The sequence below is a fragment of the Pyricularia pennisetigena genome, chromosome 6 (genome assembly GCF_004337985.1).
Source record: "Pyricularia pennisetigena strain Br36 chromosome 6, whole genome shotgun sequence".
NCBI lineage: Eukaryota > Fungi > Ascomycota > Sordariomycetes > Magnaporthales > Pyriculariaceae > Pyricularia > Pyricularia pennisetigena.
In genome coordinates this window covers 5609919-5634743 of record NC_043744.1, presented here as the reverse complement: position 1 = coordinate 5634743, position 24825 = coordinate 5609919, and the positions used below count along the sequence as shown (strand labels likewise).

At 51.4% G+C, this 24825-nt stretch overlaps 5 protein-coding genes across 5 annotated transcripts; 3 read left to right on the top strand and 2 right to left on the bottom strand.

Moving 5' to 3' along the window:
• Positions 1–759: 759 nt before the first annotated feature.
• Positions 760–3921, bottom strand: PpBr36_05405 (uncharacterized protein; the record flags this gene model as incomplete). The annotated part of the gene is made up of 2 exons (XM_029892561.1): positions 760–3280; positions 3677–3921. The coding sequence occupies 2 exons, from the start codon at positions 3919–3921 to the stop codon at positions 760–762; spliced, it is 2766 nt and encodes a 921-aa protein (XP_029750468.1).
• A 1444-nt stretch (positions 3922–5365) lies between these two features.
• On the top strand, positions 5366–6297 carry PpBr36_05404 (uncharacterized protein; the record flags this gene model as incomplete). Its single annotated transcript, XM_029892560.1, has 2 exons — positions 5366–5508; positions 6084–6297. Coding segments are annotated over 2 exons (357 nt in total), but the record flags the coding sequence as incomplete, so codon positions are not given.
• A 4392-nt stretch (positions 6298–10689) lies between these two features.
• On the top strand, positions 10690–13446 carry PpBr36_05403 (uncharacterized protein; the record flags this gene model as incomplete). The annotated part of the gene is made up of 6 exons (XM_029892559.1): positions 10690–10814; positions 11402–12508; positions 12606–12704; positions 12814–12872; positions 12940–13228; positions 13338–13446. Coding segments are annotated over 6 exons (1788 nt in total), but the record flags the coding sequence as incomplete, so codon positions are not given.
• A 2006-nt stretch (positions 13447–15452) lies between these two features.
• Positions 15453–21563, bottom strand: PpBr36_05402 (uncharacterized protein; the record flags this gene model as incomplete). Its single annotated transcript, XM_029892558.1, has 5 exons — positions 15453–16646; positions 16712–16999; positions 17100–17309; positions 17391–21317; positions 21387–21563. The coding sequence occupies 5 exons, from the start codon at positions 21561–21563 to the stop codon at positions 15453–15455; spliced, it is 5796 nt and encodes a 1931-aa protein (XP_029750467.1).
• Positions 21564–22248: 685 nt separating this feature from the next.
• PpBr36_05401 (uncharacterized protein) lies at positions 22249–23127 on the top strand (the record flags this gene model as incomplete). Its single annotated transcript, XM_029892557.1, has 2 exons — positions 22249–22358; positions 22440–23127. The coding sequence occupies 2 exons, from the start codon at positions 22249–22251 to the stop codon at positions 23125–23127; spliced, it is 798 nt and encodes a 265-aa protein (XP_029750464.1).
• Between the last annotated feature and the right edge of the window lie 1698 nt (positions 23128–24825).

Genomic DNA, 24825 nt, shown 5'->3' with positions numbered 1-24825 from the left:
TTATGGACGAAGTTGACGTAGAGGCCACAGGCTTCCACCTCAATACGGCAAATGGCGGCATTGGGTTTTCTCTATTTCCGTCGTTGCCTTTGCGACCATTTTTGGATCAGTCTATCATGACAACGTTCTTTCATGCATAGAAAACAATCCACTGTACAAATTCGTTGTCCCCTCCGTCTGTCTCCCTTCTACTTTCTTTTCTCCCGTTCCTGTCGCTCGTCCGTACCACCGTGATAAAAAGAAGCAAAAAAGGAAAAGACAAAAACAAGCAAACGAGTGTGAGTGAGGGCAAGAACGCAACCAAAATTAGCAAACCAATGCGGCTGTGCGCAACCAAAGCAATAATAACGCATGCACTTTTAGTGACAGGGTTTGTGGGCCCAGTTGGTATACAAAAGGCAGATTTGTGCTGTGACGAGGTGTGGTGCTCTTTTCAAACAAGTGCGAACCAAACAAAGAGCAAAGTATCCAAGACAAGCAACAGATTAAATATTTCTTGTGTATGCGCGAGCCCAACACCAAAACCAAAAGAACTGAATGTCAGGTAGTATGAGGCGAGATTAGTTTCCGACCAGTGGCCACAAACACAAAAGATCCAAACGGATAAAGAAAATCCAGGAATGCATACACAGAGAAGGAAAAATATCGTCTTCCCTGCCACACCGAACGCTATGTTCCGCAAAAATGATGTGAGAGAAAAAGAAAGAGAGAAATGGGCAATCTTTTCAGCCAGCAATGAGCTGCTTATTTTCGAGTCGTTTATTTGATCATGAGGGAGAGGTCAGTTCCGAAGCTCTTCTTAGACTTCCAAAGCGACCGCTTCTTTTCCCGCTTCTGCTTCATAGCAGCCCAGGCCTGTTCGTCGTCCTCGTCTTCATCATCTGCAGCGACGGCAGTAATCGTCTTTTTGCTGTGAGCCGCATCCGGGCCCGGGCTAGGCGTCTTGGCTGCGCCAAATCCAAGCGGACTCTTGGTGCGTGGTTGGTCCCAGCCGAGGGCTCCTGACATAGTCGAACTCTTGCGAGTTTCGGCAGGGGCAGCAGCCGGCATCTGAGACACAGGGCGGTAGCGACCGGGGAGTCCGATGTTGCTCCTTTCGGACGGTGCGATAGAAGGCGCATAGCCGGCGCCCTGAACGCGAATGCTTGGAGTGTACCCGGGGCCTGGCATTGGTGGCTGGATCCAAGAGGCCGAGCTGGGCTGCACCATGCTCATGCTCATGCTACGGCCATGCTGCTCGGGGCGGATAGGCAGGTCAAACATAGACCCATTGTCCACAAAGCTGTGCCGCATGTCCCCCGGATTGCCCATCATTCCGTTGCCTAGCATCTGTCCGCCGGGCATGCCTGGCATTTGCGGTGCCATCTGGGGAATTTGTGACATGCGATTGCCATTTGACTGCATCATTTGCATCTGCATGAATTGCATTTGCATCTGCATGAACTGCTGCATCTGGTTCATTTGCGCTTGCGTTTGATCGACTGTCGAGAGCGGTCGGGGGTTAGGGGCCGGATACATCATATGAGAGGGAACGGCACCAAGGGGATCAAAGGCGCCGGGCCCTGACATTGGCATCAGAGGCTTGTGTGTATCGATGGCAGGGCTGCCCCGGCGCAAGGCACGAGCGCGTTCCTCGCCGGCAATGACACCTACCAAACCTCCAGGCGGCACGCCAGGAGTTTGGAGGGCAGCGGGCGCACCAGCACCGAAGGAAAGACTTTCCCTAACTGGATGGTTCACGAGCCCAGCCCCAACGAAGGGATCTTGGGGAAGGTTCCTGGCGAAAGCTGGGAGACGACCGCTTGAGGGTGATGGACCATTAGAGGCAGGAGAATCGCCATGTGAAGAGCCCGGGCGAGCGTAGCTTGCTTGCGCAGCAACCTTGAGGTTGGGGTTTGACATCATCGTGCTGAGGCGGTGTGGTGGGCGGTTCTTGTTCGGAAACCCGTGTGCGGCCAAGATGGCAAGGGGGACCTCCTCATCCTCATCCGACTCGCCCGATGCGTCAACAGACTTGTTGGGGGACGGACCACGGGGCTGAAGCAGGTTGGGTGTGCTGAATGAAGCCGAAAATCCAGGACGGGCAGAAACTCCAGTCGCCGGTTCGCCGGTGACCTTCATCATTTGCTGCCGGTAGACTGTCATGTGTGCCTCCTGCTTTTGCCTTTGTTTAGCGGCCTGCTTTGACTTCTCCAACTCATCATCGTCATCCTCATAGTTGATATCCTCATCATCGTCATCGTCGTCTTTCGTCGGAGACTTATCTCCGTTCTCTGAGCCCCTCTCCTTATCTTGACGATATCTCTCAAACTCAGCAGGAGTCATGACCTTGTTGCGAGGTGGGCTGGGCTTCTCAGCAACGTAGCGCCTTGCCGCTCTACTCGAGTTCACTAGGCTTGTGTCGAAAAGATCTTCATCATCTTTGGGGCTCGAAAACTGCTTGTAACCGGATCCCAAAGTGTCCTCGTCCCTCCGATACCGACCGTTACCGGTTTGTGCGTTGCCGCTCTTCAGGAATCTGGTCGCTGTAGAAATATCTTTTAAGAGTGAGGTGTCCTCTCCTTCGCCCTCTCCAGACAATCTCCTATCGTTACCCAGGTGACCGGCCTGTAGGTTTCCTTCCGAAGAGGACGGAGACGGGCCCTGTGGCCTTGATGAGTATGTAGAGCCATGTTTCGGGACTGGTGGAGCATTCTCGTTGCCGTGGCTGGGGCTGTTTAGCAGGCCATCTCCAGAGTGATGACTACCCCAAGAAAATGGTGACGGTTCTATCCGCGAAGTTTTGTCGATCGTCAAAGGCGAAGGCTGAGGTTGGTTCAGACGATTTCCAGTCAAGGAACGGGGCCCCAGAGCCTGACGGCCATTCTGGTCATCCTTCAACGTCAGAGTGCTCTTCCTCTTCTCAAAGCTAAGCATCTTGCTAAAATCACCACCCAAGTCAAAAGAGCTCGATTCGTCAAGCTTGGGCGGGGTGGCTGTGCTCGTTGTAGATGATGTCGTGGTTCGAGGTCTTCCTACAGTAGATATTTGCTCTGGCCCGTGCTGGTCGACAGCCGATGATTGCATATCTGACTCTTGTCCCACAGAGCTTGAAGATAGGTTCTTCTTCGTTCCAAATGACAAGGTTCGGCCGGCAGCTCTGAGAAATCCGCTGCTCGACGACTTCGGAATCGGGGGGAGAGGAATGTCTTGGTATGACTTCTTGGGTACTGGCCTTTTGGAATCTTCGGGGATGGCAGCAACGTTTTCGTGGGTGGAGGAGGGAGCAGTAGAAGCGTTACTGTGTCGGGAGGAATTGTCGGTTAATGAGGATTTCGTGGTATTATTTGACAGACCACTACCACTACTTGAGCTTTCAGTTAGCATAAAACTAGCAATGGCGATGCCCAAGAGGCGAAATTGACTTTCTCCCGGCACAAGGCCCACGGTGTTGCAGCCCCTGAGCTGTGATGGGGCTGAGGCTGATTCTAGGCACCTAGCACAGGCCAGCTAATTTTCCCAACCAAGGCAGCATGGGGGGTTTCGCCAAAACCATGTGTCATGCTAGGCTGAGACACGAATTTTTAAATGGAACCACCAAATCCTAGCTCTTTTTGCTTTCCCGTATATTAACGGGCAGCGGCACGATCGAAAAAGAAAGAATAAGAAGAACAAGAGAAATTTCGACGGTACGTACCGATTTGTGGTCTTCAAGTCTGCAAAAATGTTGTCGTCCATCGGAGTGAGGTCGACGGAGATGGAAGCTTTTGGGTTGTGGCCTGGCTTGTAGGCCGAGTTCCGGGCACCGCCATCAAAAGATTTGCCATTGGAGGCATCAGGCCTCTCGAGGACGCGGAACGATGGTTCTGCTGCTACGGCACCATGATCTAAGCTGTCTGCGGTCGACCTCCGCCTGCCAAACGAAACCGGAAACCTAGGCATATAGAATCGTTTTCGAGCCGCCGGGGCCGCTCGTTGACCTCGTTGGCCTATAAATTAATCAAATGAAGGTTGCTGGATGAGGTAGAATGTGGTTTTTAGAACTCAGATCGCGAGGATTCCGCTAAACAGTTTCCTCCTGTAAGCGTGATCGTGATCGATGAGAATTCGGTGTCGGTTGGGTAGCGAACGGTTGGGAAGAGTCCCAAGTAGACCAGCGAGAGACACTCGATCGGATGACTGCATATTACAGTTAGTTGAGGTTTGTTGTCAGCCTTGGCGTCTGGACATGTAGGTTCCCGACAAGCCACCGCGCAGCTCGTGAGAAATTCGGTGCTGGTAGCTGAGGTATTCGGGTATGTTCGGAGCTTAATGATGATCGCTGCCGGTGCGACGGTGCCAATGCAGGAGTGATCCAGCTGGACACCGTAAAAGACAGGCCTGCTGGCGTCGTAAGACGGTGACTGACTACTGGACAACCAAGCATGCATAGTCTTCGGGGCTGCCCATGAGATGCTGTCACGGCTTCCGAAATGGGTGACTGTCGCGGGGTCGTGGATCTGCATGTTCTCATTGCAAACGAGTGCGCGGCGGGCTGATGGGAGCGACGCAACAAATCTAAGCCAGCAGTAAGGAATAAAAAAAACTCACGTTATAACAGTAATTGTCTTTCAATCCGAAAGGACAATATTGTAAAGAATGACTGTGCTACCTCACACACAACGAATGATGCATGCAGGCGACTTCAGTTGGTTCGATAGGGCTCTTTTTTTGGTCACTTGGTGCTCTCTATGATTTGACTTTTCGTGTCGCGGTCGCAGGGTGGCAAAATATGCAGCAGAAAAGGCTTGGGACGACAGGCAAGAACAGTTGGCTGACTGAACGAACAGTAGCTTTGGTTTGGTGCGTGACAGGCGCGCGCAAACGAGTTCGGACCTAGGCGTACGTAGCTACTTCCTTCTGACGAAGGACGAAACGGGACGAAAATAGGAAACAGGCCGCTGTGGCAAAATAAAACATGAACACAAATAAGATATAACCAGAAAAAAAAGATATAAGGGCCGCTCTGTATGAATTTTCCGGGTAGACAAGCGTTTCCCCCCTTGGCTATGCACTTTGTCCAGCGCTCGTGCACACCTTCAAAGAACCAATCGATACGAAGTCGAAGAATTTCGGGAAGGGTGAAGGACGAGGCGGGAGAAAGCGAAGAGAGATGATGTCGAAGTTTTCAGCAGAAAGGTAATGCAAAGTGGTGCCACGCAAAAAAAAAAAAGTCCAAGTCCAGCGCGTTGCCCGTCCAAATGGGCCCAGGGGGGAGTCAATGATGTGCGAGTGTGAATGAGCGGCGCCCGGGAGCTGGACGGTAGTAGTCAAGACCGAAAAAAGGAACCAAGGGCCAGGCAAGGGTTCTGAGCAGGGGGCAGGGCTGGGCAGGTCCGGTTGGAACATGGATACCGTTGGTTGGGACGCTAAGGGCGACTGGGGCTGTTCCAGGGCAGCAGAGAAAGACAAAAAAGCACCTGCTGCACCGCCCGCGCGCTCTTTTGCTCCTCGTCTCCCTGTCAGCCAGACGCTTCTGGGGGCGTTGGTGTAGGTACAAATTTACTACTCGCTAGCAGCGCTTGGCTAAAGGGGTGAGGGTGTGTTGGTCACTGACAGCCAACCAAGTCGGTAATCCAGGTACGGATTTTGATTTTTGTGGAAATATTGGCCGCTGCCTTTTCTTACCTATGGTCACTTTAACGTACTCGGAATTTATTCACTGCCGATTTCTGCTATAGGTCTGCAAAATACTTGGTATTATTGCTTTCGTTTCCTGATTTGTGCTCTATAAGATCGTCGATCGGTCCTTTCACGGTACGGGCAGTGCTTGACTCCATTGCCAGTCCTTTTTTTTTTTTTTTTTTTTTTAAATGTCTGTTTGCACACCCATTGGTGGGTGCAGGTCATTAGCGGCCGGTGCTTTCGGAAAGCCCTGCATTAACTTGTCGAATTGATTCCCCACTCAGGCTGCTTCTTTACAGGACCCATGAGCATCCAGAAACGTGCGACCTCCGCAACACGAACAATGATGACCCCATCGGTGCTTGTGTGGAGAGGCAGCAGACAGAGACAAGAGCAAAAATAAAGCTTGAGCGGGAAGAATCGTTTCGTAGAAAGTAAAGAAGAGGCCGAGACGTGCCCGATGTGGTGGCCTTGACCCAATCGCCATCCCGGAAACCGTTGTCCAAATGCCCGGTCAAGAGTTTGGTTCTGGTTCAGATGGCCGCCTGGCCTTGGAAGCTGCAGGTCCGTACGGCGTCAATCATACCGTTGGTGCTGTGCGCTGCTGCCCCTTATCCACTGCGTGCTACCACCACGCAGCTTGTTAGCTCTGTACTGTAAGTCGTGAATGCGCTCCCGAGTGCCACTGAAACTCTTCATCTACTTGTTTGTTTTGTTTTCCTGGTAACCATAGCCGCTCTGTCTGATTTATTTCTTGCTTTTATGGCCTGACCTACTGGTTCGCCAACGACAAAGAAACATTCCGAAACAACCGGTTGTCCGAAGCTCTGGTCTCCTTTTTTTTTCAACTCCTTTATTCTCTTTTTCTCCGATCCTGTGCCGGCGTAAAACCTCCTTCCTGTCTACTCTTGTCACCCACGAGCCCCATATATCAGCGCATTATATAATTTCTGCGAGTGTTGTAATATTGGTTCATGATTAGGATGGATATCTTGGGCAAGGAACCCGCAGCAAGGCAATCAGGACGGGAACCACAAGAGAAAAGTAGATTCCCCACATTGACGGTTCACCCCTTCCCCTGCTAATTGAGATCCATACCCGAATTTATTGATCCACATCACGGTCGTTCGCTTTCTCCGCCGTGCCCCGATTTCTTTTTGCGGTATGATCATCATAGAGATGTAAAGAATAACTTGGAAGGTCGGGGGGCAACGGGAAGAACGATCGAGATAATGATATCCCGGCCAGGCCTTTTGCACCAAAAACTTCCATGCCATTCATTGTGTGTCTTGATTCGGCGGCAAGGGCGGACGCGGCAGGAACCGTGCCTGGCAGCAACAGCAGCAGCACCACCAGGTGTAGTCAGTCACCTACAGCAATAACTTTTGTCTCTTCCGGGGCGAGAACTCTACTTGCACCGTCGTATTTTCCTGTAAGCTGAATGATTGCTCCGCAGAAACGTGATGCGGCGCTTGACAGGTCATTGGTACATTTCAATTTCATTTATCAATACACCCCAATTTCATTTCCCCAGCTTTCCAGCTCCCATGACCTCGAGACTAAAGGACTCCAGCCTCGATCTATTAATGAGATGCGCATTCAAGCCTTTCCCACCAAGACAAGTCACACATTAGGAAATAAAATAAAAAGGAACAGGCAAGGCCGACAGGCACCTTATCTTACTTTCTGCTAGACCTAACTCTAGTGGGCCGCTGGTTCACCGCTTGCTAGCAAAATTTAGTAAGAAGGGCCACCTATCATTCTCCCTCCGTCAGCCACGCCCCCGGCCAAACCCTTGTCTAGCCTAGAATTAGCAATTTAGGACCCGATGCGAACAAGATGACAGGAGCCGTTCTCCCAATGGCTTTTTCTTCCTGTTCACGTTGACGAACCGAAAGAAAAGAGAGAGAGAAAAAATACAATAGCTGCTGCGAAAGAATCGCTTTGTGAATTTAGGCTGCGGAACATGCCGTGATCCTATCATGCACAAGTACGCGATCCTCTCCTTTGTGTGCATTTCTTTTCAGTCCTGCTGCGCATTTGGCTACGTGATCGTTCATTGCATGCTGCAAGTAGTAAGCACTTAAAGGAGGGGGAGGGAAAAAGCAATTGAGGTACAGTGTTAAAAGCATCTCGTATTCCGTTATGGCGTCGAAGCCCACATTTTTTTTCGGGTTTTTCTTCTCCTGCCTGTTTTAACCAGTAGTACTAGCAACGACAAGAGAGCCGCCGTCGCCCGTCTCCATCAACCTTATTTTCTGGGTCTCCTGGGGGGAGGAAAGAACCAGCTGGACAAAACACGAGCGAAGATTGTCTTGGTCTTTTTGAGGAGGCGTTTGCGGCGGCAAAATCGTAGATTTTGACGAACCAAGCCAGTTGGAAACTGTAAGCCAAAATGAGAATTAGAAAAAGAATATGACAGGGAGAAAAAGATTTACTTTGCACATACTCTGTGCCACTCACATTGGTGCCAAGTGTGAGCTGAAGAAAAACATGATGCAGGGGTTGTTTACTTCTTTCCTCAGCTCTCAAGGCCGTGGAACGAAGCAAGCAAAGGTCTCTGGATGAATCCCGTAATTCAGACTCTGTACCTATCAAATGACGTTAGGGCTTTACTTTTTTACTTTGCCACTGTAGCCCAATCCCTTTGTTTATTTTCTTCTCATCAAGTTTCCCCTTTATTGCTTCTTCATGCTCGCCCCTGAGCCACTTTTTGATCATGTTTTGTGGTCCGCGGTAGGCCAAATCAGGGATCGATCTTCTGCTTGATGCAGAGCGAACACGAGAGGGTTTGGGGCAAAATCATTGGTTATCTTGGTAATTCCGCAAATAGAAACTGAAAAGACTGGGTAACAATCCACGTAATATATGCACAAAGGATCCAGTAATTCCAGGGTCCGCACATCATTGCCTGAAATCGAACATTTTGGCCAAAGACAAAGCTTGTCGCCTCTTCCAAGCGCGGAGGAGCTTGATACTTGTTTGCTTTGCATGTTGCAGTTTTAGACCAGTCTAGGCTAGACTTGGGCGAAGCACCCTGGGGAAGGCTTGGTAGTGTTCCCTCCTATTCACCGTTGCGAACTTGATCGTGCAAGCCTCGGATTGCTTTTTTCCATTCTTCTAGGTTACTTTTCTTTATCACTTTTGCTTTTGATTACAAGTCTTATCTGTATTTGCCTTCAACCGGAAATTTTTGCAGCCACTTTGAAAATCAAAGACTCAAAAGGAAACTGATCCTTGGCTTGGTATTTTTTTTTTCCTTCCCGCATGTGCCTGGCAATAAGTCTCTCTTGGCAAGACAGTCTCGGGTGGAATACAATGCTCACCAACCGGTGTACATGTCGTGATCGTGTTATGCAGAATGACTAATGGAGGTTTTTCAATTCCTCAATCGGGGACCAGCTACGACTTTGCAAAACGTATATCCAAAGTGTCACGGGCATGGGAAAAGCTCCTTACCCTTCCTCATTTTTGTCAGATCGAGTTCCAGACCTAGGGACTGACCCTACATTTTAGCGTGGCAGAGTCGTCGATCGAACAAAGTGAACAATGACATCAAGACTGGACTAGTGATGAGCTTACCACTGGTGAGGGGAGGGGTTGGTTCGTGTTGATCGGCCATCGGGCCGCCTTGACGATGGAGGGGGAATATCTTTAATGGAGCTTGCATCGGGCGCAGCATTTTGGTTCTAATGGATAGTGAGATATTTGGGGATTGTGGCTGGCATTTTTTCTTGCTCGTGTCGACTTTCCCGAAACATTTCCTAGGCTGTGGTACTTTAATGGACGGCATATCATCCAATTTACGACCTCGCGCAACGCCAAGCTAGCATCATGCAGGGCGCTGACCGTATACTCAGAAGGAAGTAACTCGTGGGAACAACTTGTTGAGATCGTAGCGTGCATAGGAAATAAAAACAGACATGTTCACTTTTATCCGGATCGGACGACCGGTGTTGAGTTTGCATGCGTCTCGAGGTTTTGACTCGGACGAAACATTTGCATAGGTAACCCACAGACATCCAACATTGCATTGCGTGAGAAGGAGGCAGAGAGCTAAGTCAGTCAAGACAAGCATTGTATGTATTTTTTTGATATACCAATACCGTCCGTTAAAGAAATTCGCCAGCCCCTCATCCGATGTATACTCGACGGAACAGACAGACAGACAGACAGACAGACCATTGATGCAGAGATAATGAGGAACATCCACGTGGCTGAGCGCAAAATGAGCCCATATCAAGACGAAAGCTCCCTCTTGCCCTACGGTATCAACCGATGATATCATGCCAAGTGGTAGGTGTTTATGGGTTGCGGGCTTGTAGCACACCCTTTTTAGCCAGTCGTTGCACTGAAGCTACTGCGTAAGCACCCAACGCAGCTTCTTGCAATCCGTAGGCTGAACCCCACTCGGTACACGTGCGCTCAGCTCAGTTCAGCCGAGGACAGCTTGTTCAACAAAAGGTCCAGTGGGGGGTTTTTGATACACTGAATTACTTGTAGGATCTGCGCCGAGGCGAGGCGATGCGATGCGAAGGTAAGGTGAGGGAGGGTCGGGAGGATCTTTGTCTCGTCAAACCCGCCCGGGCATCTCACTCGATCCCACTAACCCACCCATTGATTCCTATTCGCCCTGAAGCTAATTGAAACAAAATGGTCAAACTACCTACCGAAAGCTACCAAGCAAGAGCACAGGATCAACAATATTTTAAATCGCGTTACCAAATATATTTGACAATGTTGTTCATCAAAATGCTATGCCAAGCGCGACTGTATCTGTTAGAGTTTTTTTCTTGCTCGGCAAGGTTTTCCTCCGAATGAGTCGGACCGCGCCCCAACTGCGTGGTTTCAATTGGATTGAAATTGGATGGTTGATGGTTGCTCGGGAAAACTTGCACTTGAGGCCCTTTGAATTTTGCTGGTGGGTAAGGGTCTGGGTGAGTGTGAGCGAGCCGTTTTGAGCAAGTCCGGGCCCTCGCATCGGCCCCGACTCTGTCTATCTTTTTTTTTTTTTTTTTCCTTGTCTGGTTGGTTTGGCGTGTAGTCAGTCAGGGCAGTCAGGACAAAACAAAAGAGGCTGGTGGGCTGTGGGTAGCGGTCGCGTGCGTTGCCGCTCTGCAGATCATTAACGACCGGCAGCGGGTACCAAAATTTCCATCTGCGCTCCTGCAGTAACTCTACACCATTTTTATTTTTTTGTTATTTGTTATTTCCTACATCGTCCTTTTGTCGTTTGGTCGCTCTCTGAAAAAGCATCACAAAGATCAAACTCGCCGCCATCCGCCCAAATCAACAAAAAACCGCAGTTTAGCGGCTCGCTGGACGATCAAAGTTGTTTCACTCTCTTTTTCGCGTTAACTGCCATCCTTTGGAGTTTTTAGTTTGATTTGTCAATTTGGCATCTACACAATCGACCCCGAAAAAGGATTCGGAACCTGGTTCGGACGGGTTGCTGGGCTAAAAGTTTTGGTCGTTATTTGGCATCACCCATCGGTTCCATCACCGTGAATAGCCTCACGTTACTGGTCGATAGTTGCTTCTCTGTCCTTTCTTTCTTTACTACGTACCTATTCCATCATCGCTCTTTCGGGTCTGCATCAATTCTTGCTACGCCCACCCCCTTGCTGCACGCTACTTTTCACTAGCCCACACCACACTATACCAGAACCAGAACCACACAAACACCAACAACACCCCCCCAAAAAAAAGTCACAACCCCCTGCTATTACGTGGCCACCATGACGTCCCCCAACGGCAGCTCGTCGTCGTACAAGCGCCAGTCTTCGTTTCTTCTGCTACAGGGCGACGATCATCCGTTCCCCGTAGCACCTAAGGGAAATAGCGCTCTGGCCAGCCTTATCCGATCGCGCGGCTCCTTTACCTCATTGACCCATCCTGCCGGTCCACATGACGAGGAGGCCGGTGCCTACGCCGACGATGTGGATGCCGACGAACACAATCGGGCCCGCGATCATGAGCGCCGTCTCAGCGCCATCCTCAACGGCCCGCACATGCGCTCTATGCGCCTGATAGGCAAGAATAACCCTCGTTACCAGTGGGAGAAGTACTGGAAGACCGAGGAGGAGCTGAAACAAATGAAAAAGCCCATCCGGGAGTACTATGAGCGTACCAACTACCTGATCCAGCAATACCTTTATATTGACAGGCTGCTGGATTCCAGCCTGCCCCACGACCTGCTGAACGAGTATAATTATATGCCCGCTTCGGCCTTCAGGGGTGTGGAAATACCCGAGACCATCTCGGAGGAGCACAACAGCAACGGGACCACGAGTACCGACTCACTAAGGGGCTCCTCGCCTGGCGGCACGGCTGGCAGCGGCGCCGGTACGCCCGTGGCCAACCGCAAGGTTAAGCGGACCCCGCAGGACATTTACCGGCACACTGAGACAACGCCGCTGCTGATGTTGCCCGAGGACGACGATGGGACCGACGAGGTGCACGACCCGGACGAGGAGACGCCCCTCATCAAAAAGCACGACATTCCATGGATCGAGGACGACAATGTCGACAGCACTGCGCCCATTGTGACCCTGGCCATCTACATCAACTTTGCCGCCAACGCCATCCTCCTGGCAGGAAAGATTGCCGTCATCATCACGGTCCCGTCCGTGTCGGTGCTGGCCAGTTTGGTCGACGCCGCCCTCGACTTCCTGAGCACGGCCATCGTCTGGATCACCACCTGGACCATCACCCAGCAGGACCAGTACCGGTATCCCGTCGGCCGCAGGAGGCTGGAGCCCATCGGCGTGCTGGTCTTCTCCATCATCATGTGTACTGCCTTTTGCCAGGTTGCACTCGAGGCCATTACGCGTCTGATGAGCGGGGACCATGAAGTAATCGAGCTGTAAGTTCCGAGGTGGTTTTGATGTGGAGCCCAAAAGTCACCAAAGCAGGTGACGGGGTAATTGCTTTGTCTAAAACTGACGTCTCTTGTCGTGTAGCGGAATCCCGGCCATCGCGATCATGTTCTCCACCATTGTCATCAAGGGCATGTGCTGGCTGTGGTGCCGGCTTGTCAAGAACTCGAGCGTGCAGGCCTTGTAAGTAGTGCCCAGTATTGATATGCACCCATCTGTCCGCCACATATACCTCGCGCGCCAAGACGATGGTTGGAAACAACTAACCAATTACGGGTCATACCGAACTCAGAGCTGCCGATGCGCTCACAGACGTAATATTCAATGCGGGCTCCATTGCATTCCCAATTGGTGAGTTTCTCTCTTAGAAGCACGTATGTCCGAGCCTCACAGCAGTCTAACAATGACAAATGAAAAGCCGGCTCGTTCTTGAAGATCTGGTGGCTTGACGCCCTCGGCGGTCTGCTCCTGTCCCTGGTCGTCATCATCAACTGGTCCAGCAACGCCGGCGAACATATCAAGAACCTGGCTGGCTTCTCAGCCACGGCCGACCAGCGCAACATCCTGCTTTACCTGACCATGCGTTTCGCCAAGACCATCAAGCAGATCCAAGGGCTGCAGGCCTATCACTCGGGCGATAAGCTCACTGTAGAGGTGGACATTGTGCTGGACGCCAGCACGAGCCTCAAGGACAGCCATGATTTAGCGTGAGTCCTTTCTGTGCCTTCTCCCCCTTGTTGTTGTGAGGGGCGTTCAAGCCCGTGGTTTCATTTGCTAAAAAAAAAAAAAAAACATGATTTTTCGCGGCAATTATAGTGAGAGCCTGCAATATGTCATCGAATCCGTCCCCATCGTCGACAGGGCATTTGTGCATACTGATTATGCCACGTATAACCTGCCCACCCACATGCAGCAACAGAGCTAAAAATGTGTCAGAAAGGGAAACCCCAGAGGAAGGGGATAAAAAAAAGAAAAGAAAACTGCCCAGACAAGGTCCGGCAAGCGGTCGAGAACTAAGGTTGAGACCAGGGAGAAACAAACCCTTTCAAACGAACCATTATGCGGCTATTTGATATTGCATATCGATTTTCAAGGAAATGGAATAGAAGCGACGAAAAACATAGGAACAAGAGCTCCAAGCGAACCGGGAAATTTACCGCTTTGCAGGCACCCTTGCGAGCCAGCCTGACCTGCCTTGTCGTGGGGGGGGGGGTTTCGCTCATTCATTTACGTATCAGGCAGCTGGTAATTCCCGAGATTGAGCAACAAAAGGCGGGGTGTGTTGTTGCATTGGGGTTGGTTGGTATTGCATGTTAAACAGACTACTGATAATCATGCGCATCGTCTGCCGTCTTTGCTACAGCAGCATCATCACTATCATCATTGTCACCGTCACTGATACCACTTCCATGTATATGTATAGTACGTTCTACTTTCTGTATTTCTGTATTAGCAGCCGTTTTGTTCTTTTATTTTCTTTGTTATTGTTGTTGTTTATTCAAACGCAAAAAGAAAGCACGTTGTTTCACGTCGGTGTTGAGCCCGCTAGATAAAAGAAACCCTCCAAAGAAGACTGTGCCCCATTGATTACCGGGACCGGACCACCTTCGGCCGCATTTGTACACGACGCGACGACGAGTGGATGCCGAGCCGCATCCCACAAAACTCGTCCAGAAAGCCCGTCGTACTAATATTCTCCAACCCATACAACAACAAACAGGTGCCGAATTCATTGGACACAATCGTCTCGGAGCTTTTTCTCCAATTGTGGTGTCAAGTCAGGCACACACACACACACACACATACCCAAAGAAGCAAAGAGTAACAAGGGCCTTCTTGCTTGATTCAAGCCCACCCCTGGTCCCCCGGGGGGTTCCTAGGCGAAGAACCAGCCAGGTACATGCAGCCGCCCCCCGATATTCAATCCTGCACCAAAATCTGGGTACGCAGTTTGTGATTGGGCAAGACAGTTGACCCGTCCCCCACCCCCAATCGAACCAATCATACCTGCCAATTGCGAGGCGCGGGTCGCGCGGGTGGGAGGGAGATAGAGAAAAAAAGAAAAAAAAAATCGATAAACTAATTAGAGCTTAATACAAAGATTGCAATATAGGACTTGACCCCCCGAGGTGTGGAAAGGAACAGGCAACGCAGCAGGTTTTTTTTGTTCCTGCTGTCTCCTTCTCTCACTTTGTCCCTATCTCTATTTATGCCAAGAATCAGTTTCCCGAAAGAGAACAAAACCCAAAAAAACTGTGGTTCCCATCCCAGCGCCCAAAGAGGGAGATGTTTCCGAGGCTAGCGGATTGTACATATCTGATATTGGACATGGGGTTAAGAGCTATATTAACACTTTTTTTTTTTTTTTTTTTTTTTTTTTTTTTTTTTATCAAGTCTAGATATACAGCCTCCCCGCTTCACAAAGGCGATATTTGGAACCAACCACGGGCCATGGGGCCCCTCCTTGGCCGAATGAGGCTGGCTTTGGTCAAGATTATTTCTTGGGGATTGCTGTCCTTTTGTGCTGGGACCATTGTCATCGTCATTGTTATCGTCATTGTCATCGTGGTCTACAATGTTATTCCCCAATCGATGCAATACGTTTCCATTAATCACTAAAACTAGAAATATGGGCTTTTACAGCCCCATACAAAAAAAAAAAAAAAAAAAAAAAAAAAAAAGAAAAAAACTGCCTCGGCATATTGCGCCTCTTGGCAGGCCGGGCTGTTGTGGCACAGAAGCGCAGTACATCGGCTGGAGCGGTGTAGACATGGAAGAACGAAAGCAAAGCTGGCAAGAGCGCGTAGAATCAATCTATCAGAACAGCTGGGGGCCAGCTACCACTCAATTATGGATTATCCCCAAATAGGTACAACAAACAAAGGAACAAAGGAACAAAAGAAAAAATGGCTGTGAGTCTTCGACATCCACCTAATACGGGATTCCATTCGTCATAAGCTGGAATCCATCATAGAAACCCGTAGAGTAGCTTCCGTGACTCTTCTTGATGAGGTCCTTGACAAAGTCGGCAGCCTCACGCTCGTTACGATCCAGCACGAATCGGTCCCTGAAGTGCTTGACGCTCTCGGGCTTGAAGCACGGCAGTCCACTCTCCATCATGAGGAGCACAATCTGCGAGAGCTTGTCGGCGTACGGCCGCGATGCGAGGAAGGATTTGACGCAGAGCTCCTCGAACTGCTTGAACGCCTGCGAATCCATCGAACCGCCCATGACCGCCATCATCTCCGATGTGAGTTTGAACGGCGCCCGCTCGAATTTGATACCGCCAGGTGCAATGTCAAAACAGAACCCAAAGTCGATATGCAAGATGTGACCCGCGTCGTCGATCATGATGTTGCCATTGTGTCGATCCTTGAATTGCAACAGGAACGAGATTATGCTATAGGCAGCCATGCTCTTGACAAAGTTGTTGCGCGCCTGCTGGAACCGAAGCGAGTCTTCGTTTCCGTACTTGCTCGTAAAGTATTCGTAGAGCCCATTGACCGCCTCACGGCCCAGCATGTCACGGCTGATGGAGTTGGGAAGCACGTCGATGACACCACAACCGGGAGCGGTAGCCGTAACGCGGTATGGGAACACATAAACATCCAGGCCGACGCTTTCGAATATGCCCCTAAAGGCAGCGATCATCTGCAGAGCGAGCACGTCTTGACGACAGTCATCGCCGACTTTGAAAATGGCCGACTGCCAGATCTCAACAGTGTTCTCAGTCGTCATGGAGCCATTGGGTTTGCTTGACTCCTCCAGGAGGTTGTCAGTCGCATCGACCGTCTTGTTGCGCTTGATGCGGAAAGTGGCCATATACGGGGCTTTTGCGTGACTCTGCAACGGCTTGCCCGACTTGCGGTCGATGCCAATGACAACGCCGTCGGGGTTACTTGGAAGGTATACCCCGACTTCGACCTTGATCTTGCGAAGCTCTTCCTCAATTTTCTGCTTCTTTTCTTCCTTTGACTTCTTGATGAGCGGCTTGAGCTTGCCCGAGATTCCAGTTACCTCGTCAAAGAAGGCGAATTCGCGCTCGTAAAAGTCGCGGTCAATAGGGTTGAAGCTGTCGACCATCTTGGCCATAACCTCGTCGAGCGTGGGTTTCATTGGATCGGGCTGCGTAGCGGTGTTAGTACATTGCAAGTATCACCAAAACATAGATGACAGTCCAGCACACTTACTATGGTAGAATCATCATCTTTATATGCATTTGCCTTCATGTTCCAAATGATCTGGTGCGCGAACAGCTGCGAGAACTGCGCAGTCTCGACGATATAGCGCTCGACGTAGCCCAATTCGTCGTGACGCAGCAACTGCACAATCTGCGGAACGTAGAAGAAGGTAACATCAACCGGGTGGCTCTCCAGGGCTCGCATAGCATATTGGATGAGAAGAGGATGGTTTTGGAAGGCAGGCATGAAGTATGTCACCGCAGTGATTGGCGCCACAGGTGCCCAGTAAAGGAGATGCTACGTATCTCGTCAGCATACAGCGAATACAAACGGGTGGAGATTAGATGGCCAACACAGCAGCGGGAGCGGATGCATGAAGGCATCGTAAATGACATACCTTGAGCTGGAAGCTGACATCGACCGGCATCGACCCACCGAGCAGCACTGCCAATGCCTCGGGGTCATCAACCGCCTTGCTCGGGAAGTTGAGTAGCAGCCAGCGGACCTCCTTGTGTATCTTGGGGTTCTGTGGGAAGCGGGCGACTAGACCGATGGCGATGGATGGGGACTCGGCCCATGCCGTGCGAATGAGCGGCATAATGGCGTTCTACCCAACAGCAATCGAGTTAGTATGATTGGCCCCAGAGAAATATTGGATACTCAGACAGAGCAGAATGGGCAAACATACCTCCAAGGATCCCTTATGAGGGTGCATTATCGTTGCATGCGTTGCGGCAGCATGCGGTTCACCTAGCGGATACACCCACACCCGCAGTCGGGTGTGCTCGTTTTCCAACAGCAGCAAAAGCAGCTGCTCCCTAGCCTGCAGCGAACGTATGTTGCCGACTGCATGTGCCCCGATGTACGACACTGCCTTGACGGCGTTCATGATCTCGGACAACAACCTGATCTCCGTCTTGAGCTGGAGCATGTTGCTGCCAAACGACCACCGCGCCGCGCCCGCAAACCAGCTGAGCGCTGCCGTCAAGATCTTGTCCTTGAGTCGCCATTGTGCGATGGCTCCCATAGTTGTACACGTGCGTAGGACACGGAGGGCGTACAAGACGATCTGGAAGCGAAGGTCGCGCGCCAGCGGGTGTGGCGTCGTCGTCTTGAGAGCGTCCAATGTCAGGTCCAGCATCCGCAGGAATATCCTCTGCGTGTCCGAGCTACCGAGTCTAGTGGCGTTGAAGTGGCTGCTCATGAACTGCAAAAGTCTCGTGTGAGGCGACAGCAGGTTGTGCACGACCTGCTTCCGCTTGGCCATGGCAGCACTGTCACTCGGCGCAAACTCCTCCTTCAAAAAGAAGGGGTCCGGATACGTGATGGCGTCGCTGAACAATCCCAGCTTCTTTTGGATGCTAAGCTCCCACTGCTGCGCAATCTCATTGAGCAGGCGGGGCTCCATCCGCGGGTTCTCGTTCATGACGCCAAGCCAGAGAGACACGCCAAGCTTAATGGAGTGCTTCGTGAACATGGCGAACGGGATGCTGACGAGAAAGTGTGCCACGTTGGCTTCCTCACGCTCGGGGCGGCAGAGGAGCGCAGCCGCACGGCGCAGAATGTCGCGCACATCGGTCAACGACGTATTCTTCTTTTCCAAAAGACGCTGCTCGATGTGAGCCAGGGCTGTCACGGCATCGGCACTTTCATTGTTGCCGTTATGGAGGAAAGATGCGCGGCGGTCCAGGCGCATGAAGCTGAGCCACTCCAGACTGTGGTCAGGAAGGGCCTCGGCGTATCTGTACTCTTGACGTGTTGTGTACTGTGCAACAAAGTCAGACGCGGTGTTGATGTGGCAGTCCCCTATTCTCGTGAGCGACTGCAAGCGCTGGTCTGTCGACGGGATGCAGGATCCAAGCTCAAGCGCAAACGACCTGCCCAGTGAGACGTGCCCATATGCTCCGTCGTCGTCAAAATCCGACAGGTACGTCTGCAGGAGACCCTTGACATCTGCTGGGGCAAGGTTGATGACAGTGCTGACCCATGACCTGGCTTTTTTGTAAAGAGTGTCTAGAGTGTGCCTTCGAAAGGCGTAGTCGTCCGAAAGCTCCACAGTGACTCGCCCCCGAGAAGACTCGAACGTCGATCTGGGCTCATAAAGATCTGTCTCGGCCTCGAGACAGCTGGTCCACATCAAGGAAAGAAGCTCGAGCAGGGCGAACAAAGACGTGCGGTGGCACAAAGCCGAGGGGACTTGGTTGATGATTCGGTCGGCGCAGCTGTAAGCCGCCTGTTGCACACGATCTATCCGATGGCAGCAGCTGCAGAATACGGCCGCCAGCTGGGCGGCCGCGTACTGCGCAGTAAAGTTGGGGTGGGTTCCACTCAATATCTTTTTCAGATACCTCTCTACGACGGCCCCCGTGATGCCTTCCATGGTGCTACTCACGTCCCCTCGGCGCATGCTTGGCTCCAAAAAGTAAGAGAGTGCCGTGGCACAGTCACCCGAATCGGCACGGAGACTCTCTACGAGATAGGCTGCATGGAGGAAAATGACTTTGCGGTAACTGAGACCCCGGATCTCGGCAGACTTGGACGGCAGTAATTCGCAGAGGTGTTTCTTTTGCACGCTCTCCCGATCATTGCTCATTCCCCTGCGAAGCACCGGGTTGAGCTCGATATCGCTCTCGTTTTGTTCTCCACGCTGCTCTGCTACCAGAGGCGGAGAGTGGATGGCCATGATGCGCAGTTCGTTAATGTATTTCTTGCCCCGCTCGGTCGCAAGGGTGAAGCCGTGCACGACTATGTTGTACCAAGCATCTCGGAGGAGGCCGTAGCTCTCATCTTCCCTGTGCAAGTCGACCGCAAAGTCGTTGGTGGCCATGAAGACGGACATGGGTTGAAGAAGCTCGGCAATCTCGCGAGCTGCTAGCTGCACGTCCGACTCCTTGGTGTGGTTGGCATGATGCACATCACCCTGAGAGACTATGCCATCCAGAAGGTGATTCCAGTATATCTCGTACAAGGGTGAATCGCGCCTGATATTAGCTGAAATGTAGTTCCTCGCATGGGCGACGGCTGTCAGAAGCGCCTGCTTGTTTTCAACAACGGCGTCATGGCAGATGCGAGTATACATCTTCAGCAGGGACCTGAAGTCAAGTGCACTTCCGCTGAGGGCGAGCGATGCAGCCCCAGAGACTATTTGTGCGTCGACAACTGAGTTGATCTTTGTGATTTTTTGCAGTATTATCGACTGGGCAAGAGCCGAGATCTTCTCATCCTTGCAGGCGGTGGCGATCCCACAGATAGCATGCACGACGTTGCCGTATACTGCAGAAGTCTCATCTTCTCCATTCAATTGCAAGGAGATGGAACTTCCCGTCGATTGCCTGCCCTGGTATAGCATGTGTGCCCCGTCCCCATCGCCATTGATCCCATTAGCCAGCGTCCGCTCGCTTCCTGGGCTGAGAACATTTCCCAACGTGTAAAGTGTAGTGATGACCGCGTCGGACGAGAGCAGTTGTAACACAAAAGCAAGCGCGTTCGATGCAATGTCAATAATCTGCTTCTTGGCGCCACTCTGGACAATAAATCGAGGCAGCAGCCGGCTGACGTTCGCACCAAGCGACGGTTGCATCCGGCAGATCAAAGCCATACAGCGCAGAACTGTGGACGCAAGCTCTTCGTGGGCCATTTGGATAGGGTCTCCAAGAGTCTCCTCCAGGCAAGCCATGAGAAAGTCAACGTCAGCCGTCTCGTCATCCATTTTTGCGCATAGAAGGTAGCTGATGATGGCCGCGGACCTCACTCCAAAGGCTATATCTTGCTGGGCCGAAGAACCCAACTGGATGAAGTCGGCGCTGGCCTCGAGGTAGTTCATCTGCTCGATGGCGACAGTAGCAAAAGTCTCGACCGACCGAACATCAGCATCGCCACTCCTGGCAGTCAGGGGACGCTTGAGGCTTTGTTCGCGCATGAGCAAATCCAGAACGTGAGATTCTTTCAGGGAATCGATCCCTACGACCAACAACGAAGTAGTTGCAACCAGAAGCCGCATGTAGCTGCGCTGGAGCAGCATAGCACCCAGAGGCCGATGCGCCTCGGCGTACTGGCGCATGTTACGCTTCCATTCCTTGACAATACGGTCTGGCGAGTGTGAGTTGCGGATGGTGGAGAAGGCCGACTCAACAGCGACAAGGAAAGACTCGGAGAGCAACTTGCGCAGGCGCTGAATCAAAGCCAGGCGACCCCCGGCCCTCCAGAAATCAACCTGAGCCGCGGCAGCATCCAAAAATCCCAGCAGAGACACTGCAATGGTAGCAATCTGTATGGCGTCCTCCAGGTTCCCCTCACCATCATCACCTGTGGGCAACAGGCTCTCGGTAGCGTGAAAACAGGCGTTGATGAAGGCCCAGATGTTGTCCATGACCATGTCCAGTACACCATCGTGACGAACTCCAAGAGACAGAAGGGCGCCCGTGACATGATTAGTGAGTGCCTCGGTAGGCGAAGGTTCGATCCTGCGGAAGAAGGGCGACTGGGCAAAGAGCTGGGCGTGCGATTCGAGGAGGTACGGGATCAACTGCTTGGCAAGTTGGATAGCACTTTGACCTGTCTGGACCTGGGGAGCAGCCTTGCAGAGGGCAAGGAGTACTTCGAATTCGCGTATGGTCTGCGATTCATGTTAGTGCGACTTCACCCTCGTGTCTTTTAGACGGGAGAAACCCCTTGAGATACGTACCATGGGGACGCTCCCGAGCTGCTTGGATGTATTCCCATTTTCCTTGGTCTTGGCGTGGGTAGGGCATGCTTTGCAGAGCCTTGAGAGGTCTGACTTGTCAAAAGTTGCCGAGGATGTCTTGGCAGAGAGGAGTGCGATTTTCTCGAGCGCCCTCTGACGAATGTTGGTTGCCATCATGCCGGGCTGGATTGAGGGTTTGCGGCGCTTGGCGGTGGATGAGGGAGCTGCTGCAGCTGGCGTTTACGCGCAGGCGCAGCAGAAGATTGAATTTGGACTTCTTGTGTTCTTCGCCCCTTCTTCCGATCAAACAAAAGATATGGTTATGTCCATCGATTTTCGTACATTTGTTGGGGTCTTTTTGAAACATGAAAGAAAAAAAAAAAATCACCACCCCCGAAGAAATTGGCAAAATCAACAATTACGTTGCGCTCATCAGCGCTTGGGAAATCCATACATTGTCGCGCGCGGATCCCTGTTCACGGACCACTTTTCCTCATCTCAATCTCTCAGATATCGAGCTGAGTGCTTAGTCATTTGCAGCTACCCCTGCAAGCTGGCCTGACCCGCCAAGCTGTCCGACAGCTGGGTAGACCGGAGTTTGTAGGGCGGGCTAGGTACCAGCTTGACGCGTGCGCAAGGAATCGCAGCAGCCAACTTGCAACGACATTCAACCCAAGGGCAACGGCGGCTGTTCGATTCAATTCCCATCATCAAACGACAACCACATCGACATCGACTGCTTGACGCACATTTGTCGATTTTGACGAACCCCATTATCGACGCAGAGGGCACGAAAGCCATCATAAAACGAATCCACAAGCCTTCAATTTCTAGACCGTTCTACCAACCGGCGTCATCAACCATGGCGGCCATGTTCAGCCAAAACCCCGTCATGAACGGACCCAACTACGCTTTCTCAGATACCCCCAGAGTCAACGCTCCCGATGGCGCCCGGCAACATGGTTTCAACCCGTGAGCATTTCTTCATTCATCCGCTTCAGTGACTCCCAAACCTCTTTTTCTTTCCGGTCATGTCATCTAACCCACTTCCAGATACACCGACAACGGCGGCTCCACCCTCGCCATTGCAGGCGACGACTTTGCCATTATGGCCGGTGATACGAGAATGGCATCAGGATACAGCATAAACACCCGCTTCTACCCCAAGGTGTTTAAGATCGGCGGCACGACGGCCGACAATTCGGACGCGACGCTTGTGCTTTCGGTGGTCGGCTTCGCCGCCGACGGCGAGGCCCTCAAGGAGCGCCTCGATGCTATTTGCAAGATCTACCGCTACCGCCACGGTAAGCCTATGACGGTCAAGGCTTGCGCGAAGCGCCTGTCTACTATTCTGTACCAGAAGCGCTTTTTCCCGTATTACACCCACGCCATCCTCGCGGGCATCGACGAGGACGGCCACGGTGCCGTCTACAGCTACGATCCCGTCGGCAGCTACGAGCGAGAGCAGTGCCGCGCGGGAGGCGCCGCCGCGAGCCTCATCATGCCCTTCCTTGACAACCAAGTCAACTTTAAGAACCAGTACATTCCCGGCAGCGGCACCGGTCACGACCTGCAGGAGCGGGAGAGGAAGCCCCTCCCCAGGGAGAAGGTCGAGACCTTGGTCAAGGATGCTTTTGATGGTGCGGTCGAGAGGCACATCGAGGTCGGTGATGGTTTGCAGATGATGATTATCACCAAGGACGGGATCGAGGAGGTCATCATGCCGCTAAAGAAGGATTAAGCTTGGCAGATGTGAGGGCCGGCTTGATCGAAGGGTGTGTGCCTGATAGGAGGTGAGGGGGACTTGGGTTTTGATGACTCACAAACAAAGCGAACCAAGGCTATCCGTGTTACATTATCTGCATCCTCTATCGACACCTACACATCTGTCCGCTTCCGCCGGCCGATGACGTATAGAATACAACCGACCTTCACGATAAACATTCCTTGTCCCCGCGCAAACTAACTGGAGTACTGTGGAATCTTGAAAGCAGCGGCAACGGTGATGGACTGATTAACAGACCCCCAAGCGATAAGATGGAGTACGCATCGATCTCTGTGGGTTACCGGGTAATACTACTAACTACTCCAACCAATCACTAGAATATCCACACAAGCCTATTAACAACTGTTTCCTGCGTCTCTGATCACGTTGGGTTGCCACGTTGGTCCCGGCTATCGAGGCTGAAAATTGCGTCAAGAGCACGTCCACGACTCAAAACTCCAACACCTAACACCCCGCACTCTCTTCTCCCGGGGAGAAAACAGCGCCAGGCAAAGCAGAGGTCTGGAACGGAGGGGGGGGAACATCCACACTAAACACCCTTTCCGTTTCCCCTCACGGCCATACTTAGCATTCAGCGATCGACAACAAGAGCGTCAAGGGTCAAAATTTGCCAAAAACACCCGGGAAGGTTCTCGGATGGGGGAGGGTGTGCAAATCACTTTTACCGACACCACGGGATCGATAGTATCATCATTTCCCACACCTATACCCTTACCTATACGCCTATATTCTATGACTGAGCCAAGAGCTTGATATACACCACCCTCTTTTTTTCTCTCTGTTTTATCTGTGTTTGGAAATACCATCGTCGCACTTACGTTTGTCGGGATCGATGACGGTATAGTGATATTGTCACTTTTGCTTGGCTGCTTCGAAAGACCCATGAAAACTTGGTTCACGTGACGTGCGGGATCAGCACACCCCCGTGTTCAGAAAGCCATCCCTGGCATCACATCACGCTTGATCATTGACCCCAAAAAAATACATAATAAAAAAAGTACCTGGTATCGAAGCAAGAGGTATCAACTGCGAGGCATGGTACACGAAAAGGGTGCCTGCTCCACTCTGGCTCGAGCTCAACCCAGGCCAAAGACAAGTGCTCAGAAATCATCCTATTGGTCAAAATAGTTCTACCATGTGTACTACATAACATATAGACTAATACTGTTCATCACTTCAAAACATCTGGCAAATGTAAATTTAGTACTGCGGATATATATGGCTACCATAGCGTCTATATAGCTGAGCGGGAGATAGGCTAAGTGAAGTGATATTTGTCAAAAGAATTCATAAGGACAAAAAGGGTGAGCAGAGGTTGCCAACAATCAAGTCCATGGCAGCAAAAAAAAAAAAAAAAAAAAAAAAAAAAAAAAAAAAAAAGCTGACAAGCCTCCAAATTTCCCCATAGACCCAGTCCTGGGGGCTTCCCATCGATTTTGACCCATCCTTCTTTCCAGCTTTGCAGGATCGCTATGCCAGCATAGGACAGAGGGATAGTGGTATTGGGCGGAAGACAGGCAAAAGTCGGTACCATTTCCCTAAAATATACGTAATCCCAAAACCTTGTCTCCCGGTTCATCTACCGGAGGCCTCAAAGCCTGTCGAGACCCATGAACCGGCAAATGCCATACTATCCAATTATCTCCTTGGCCA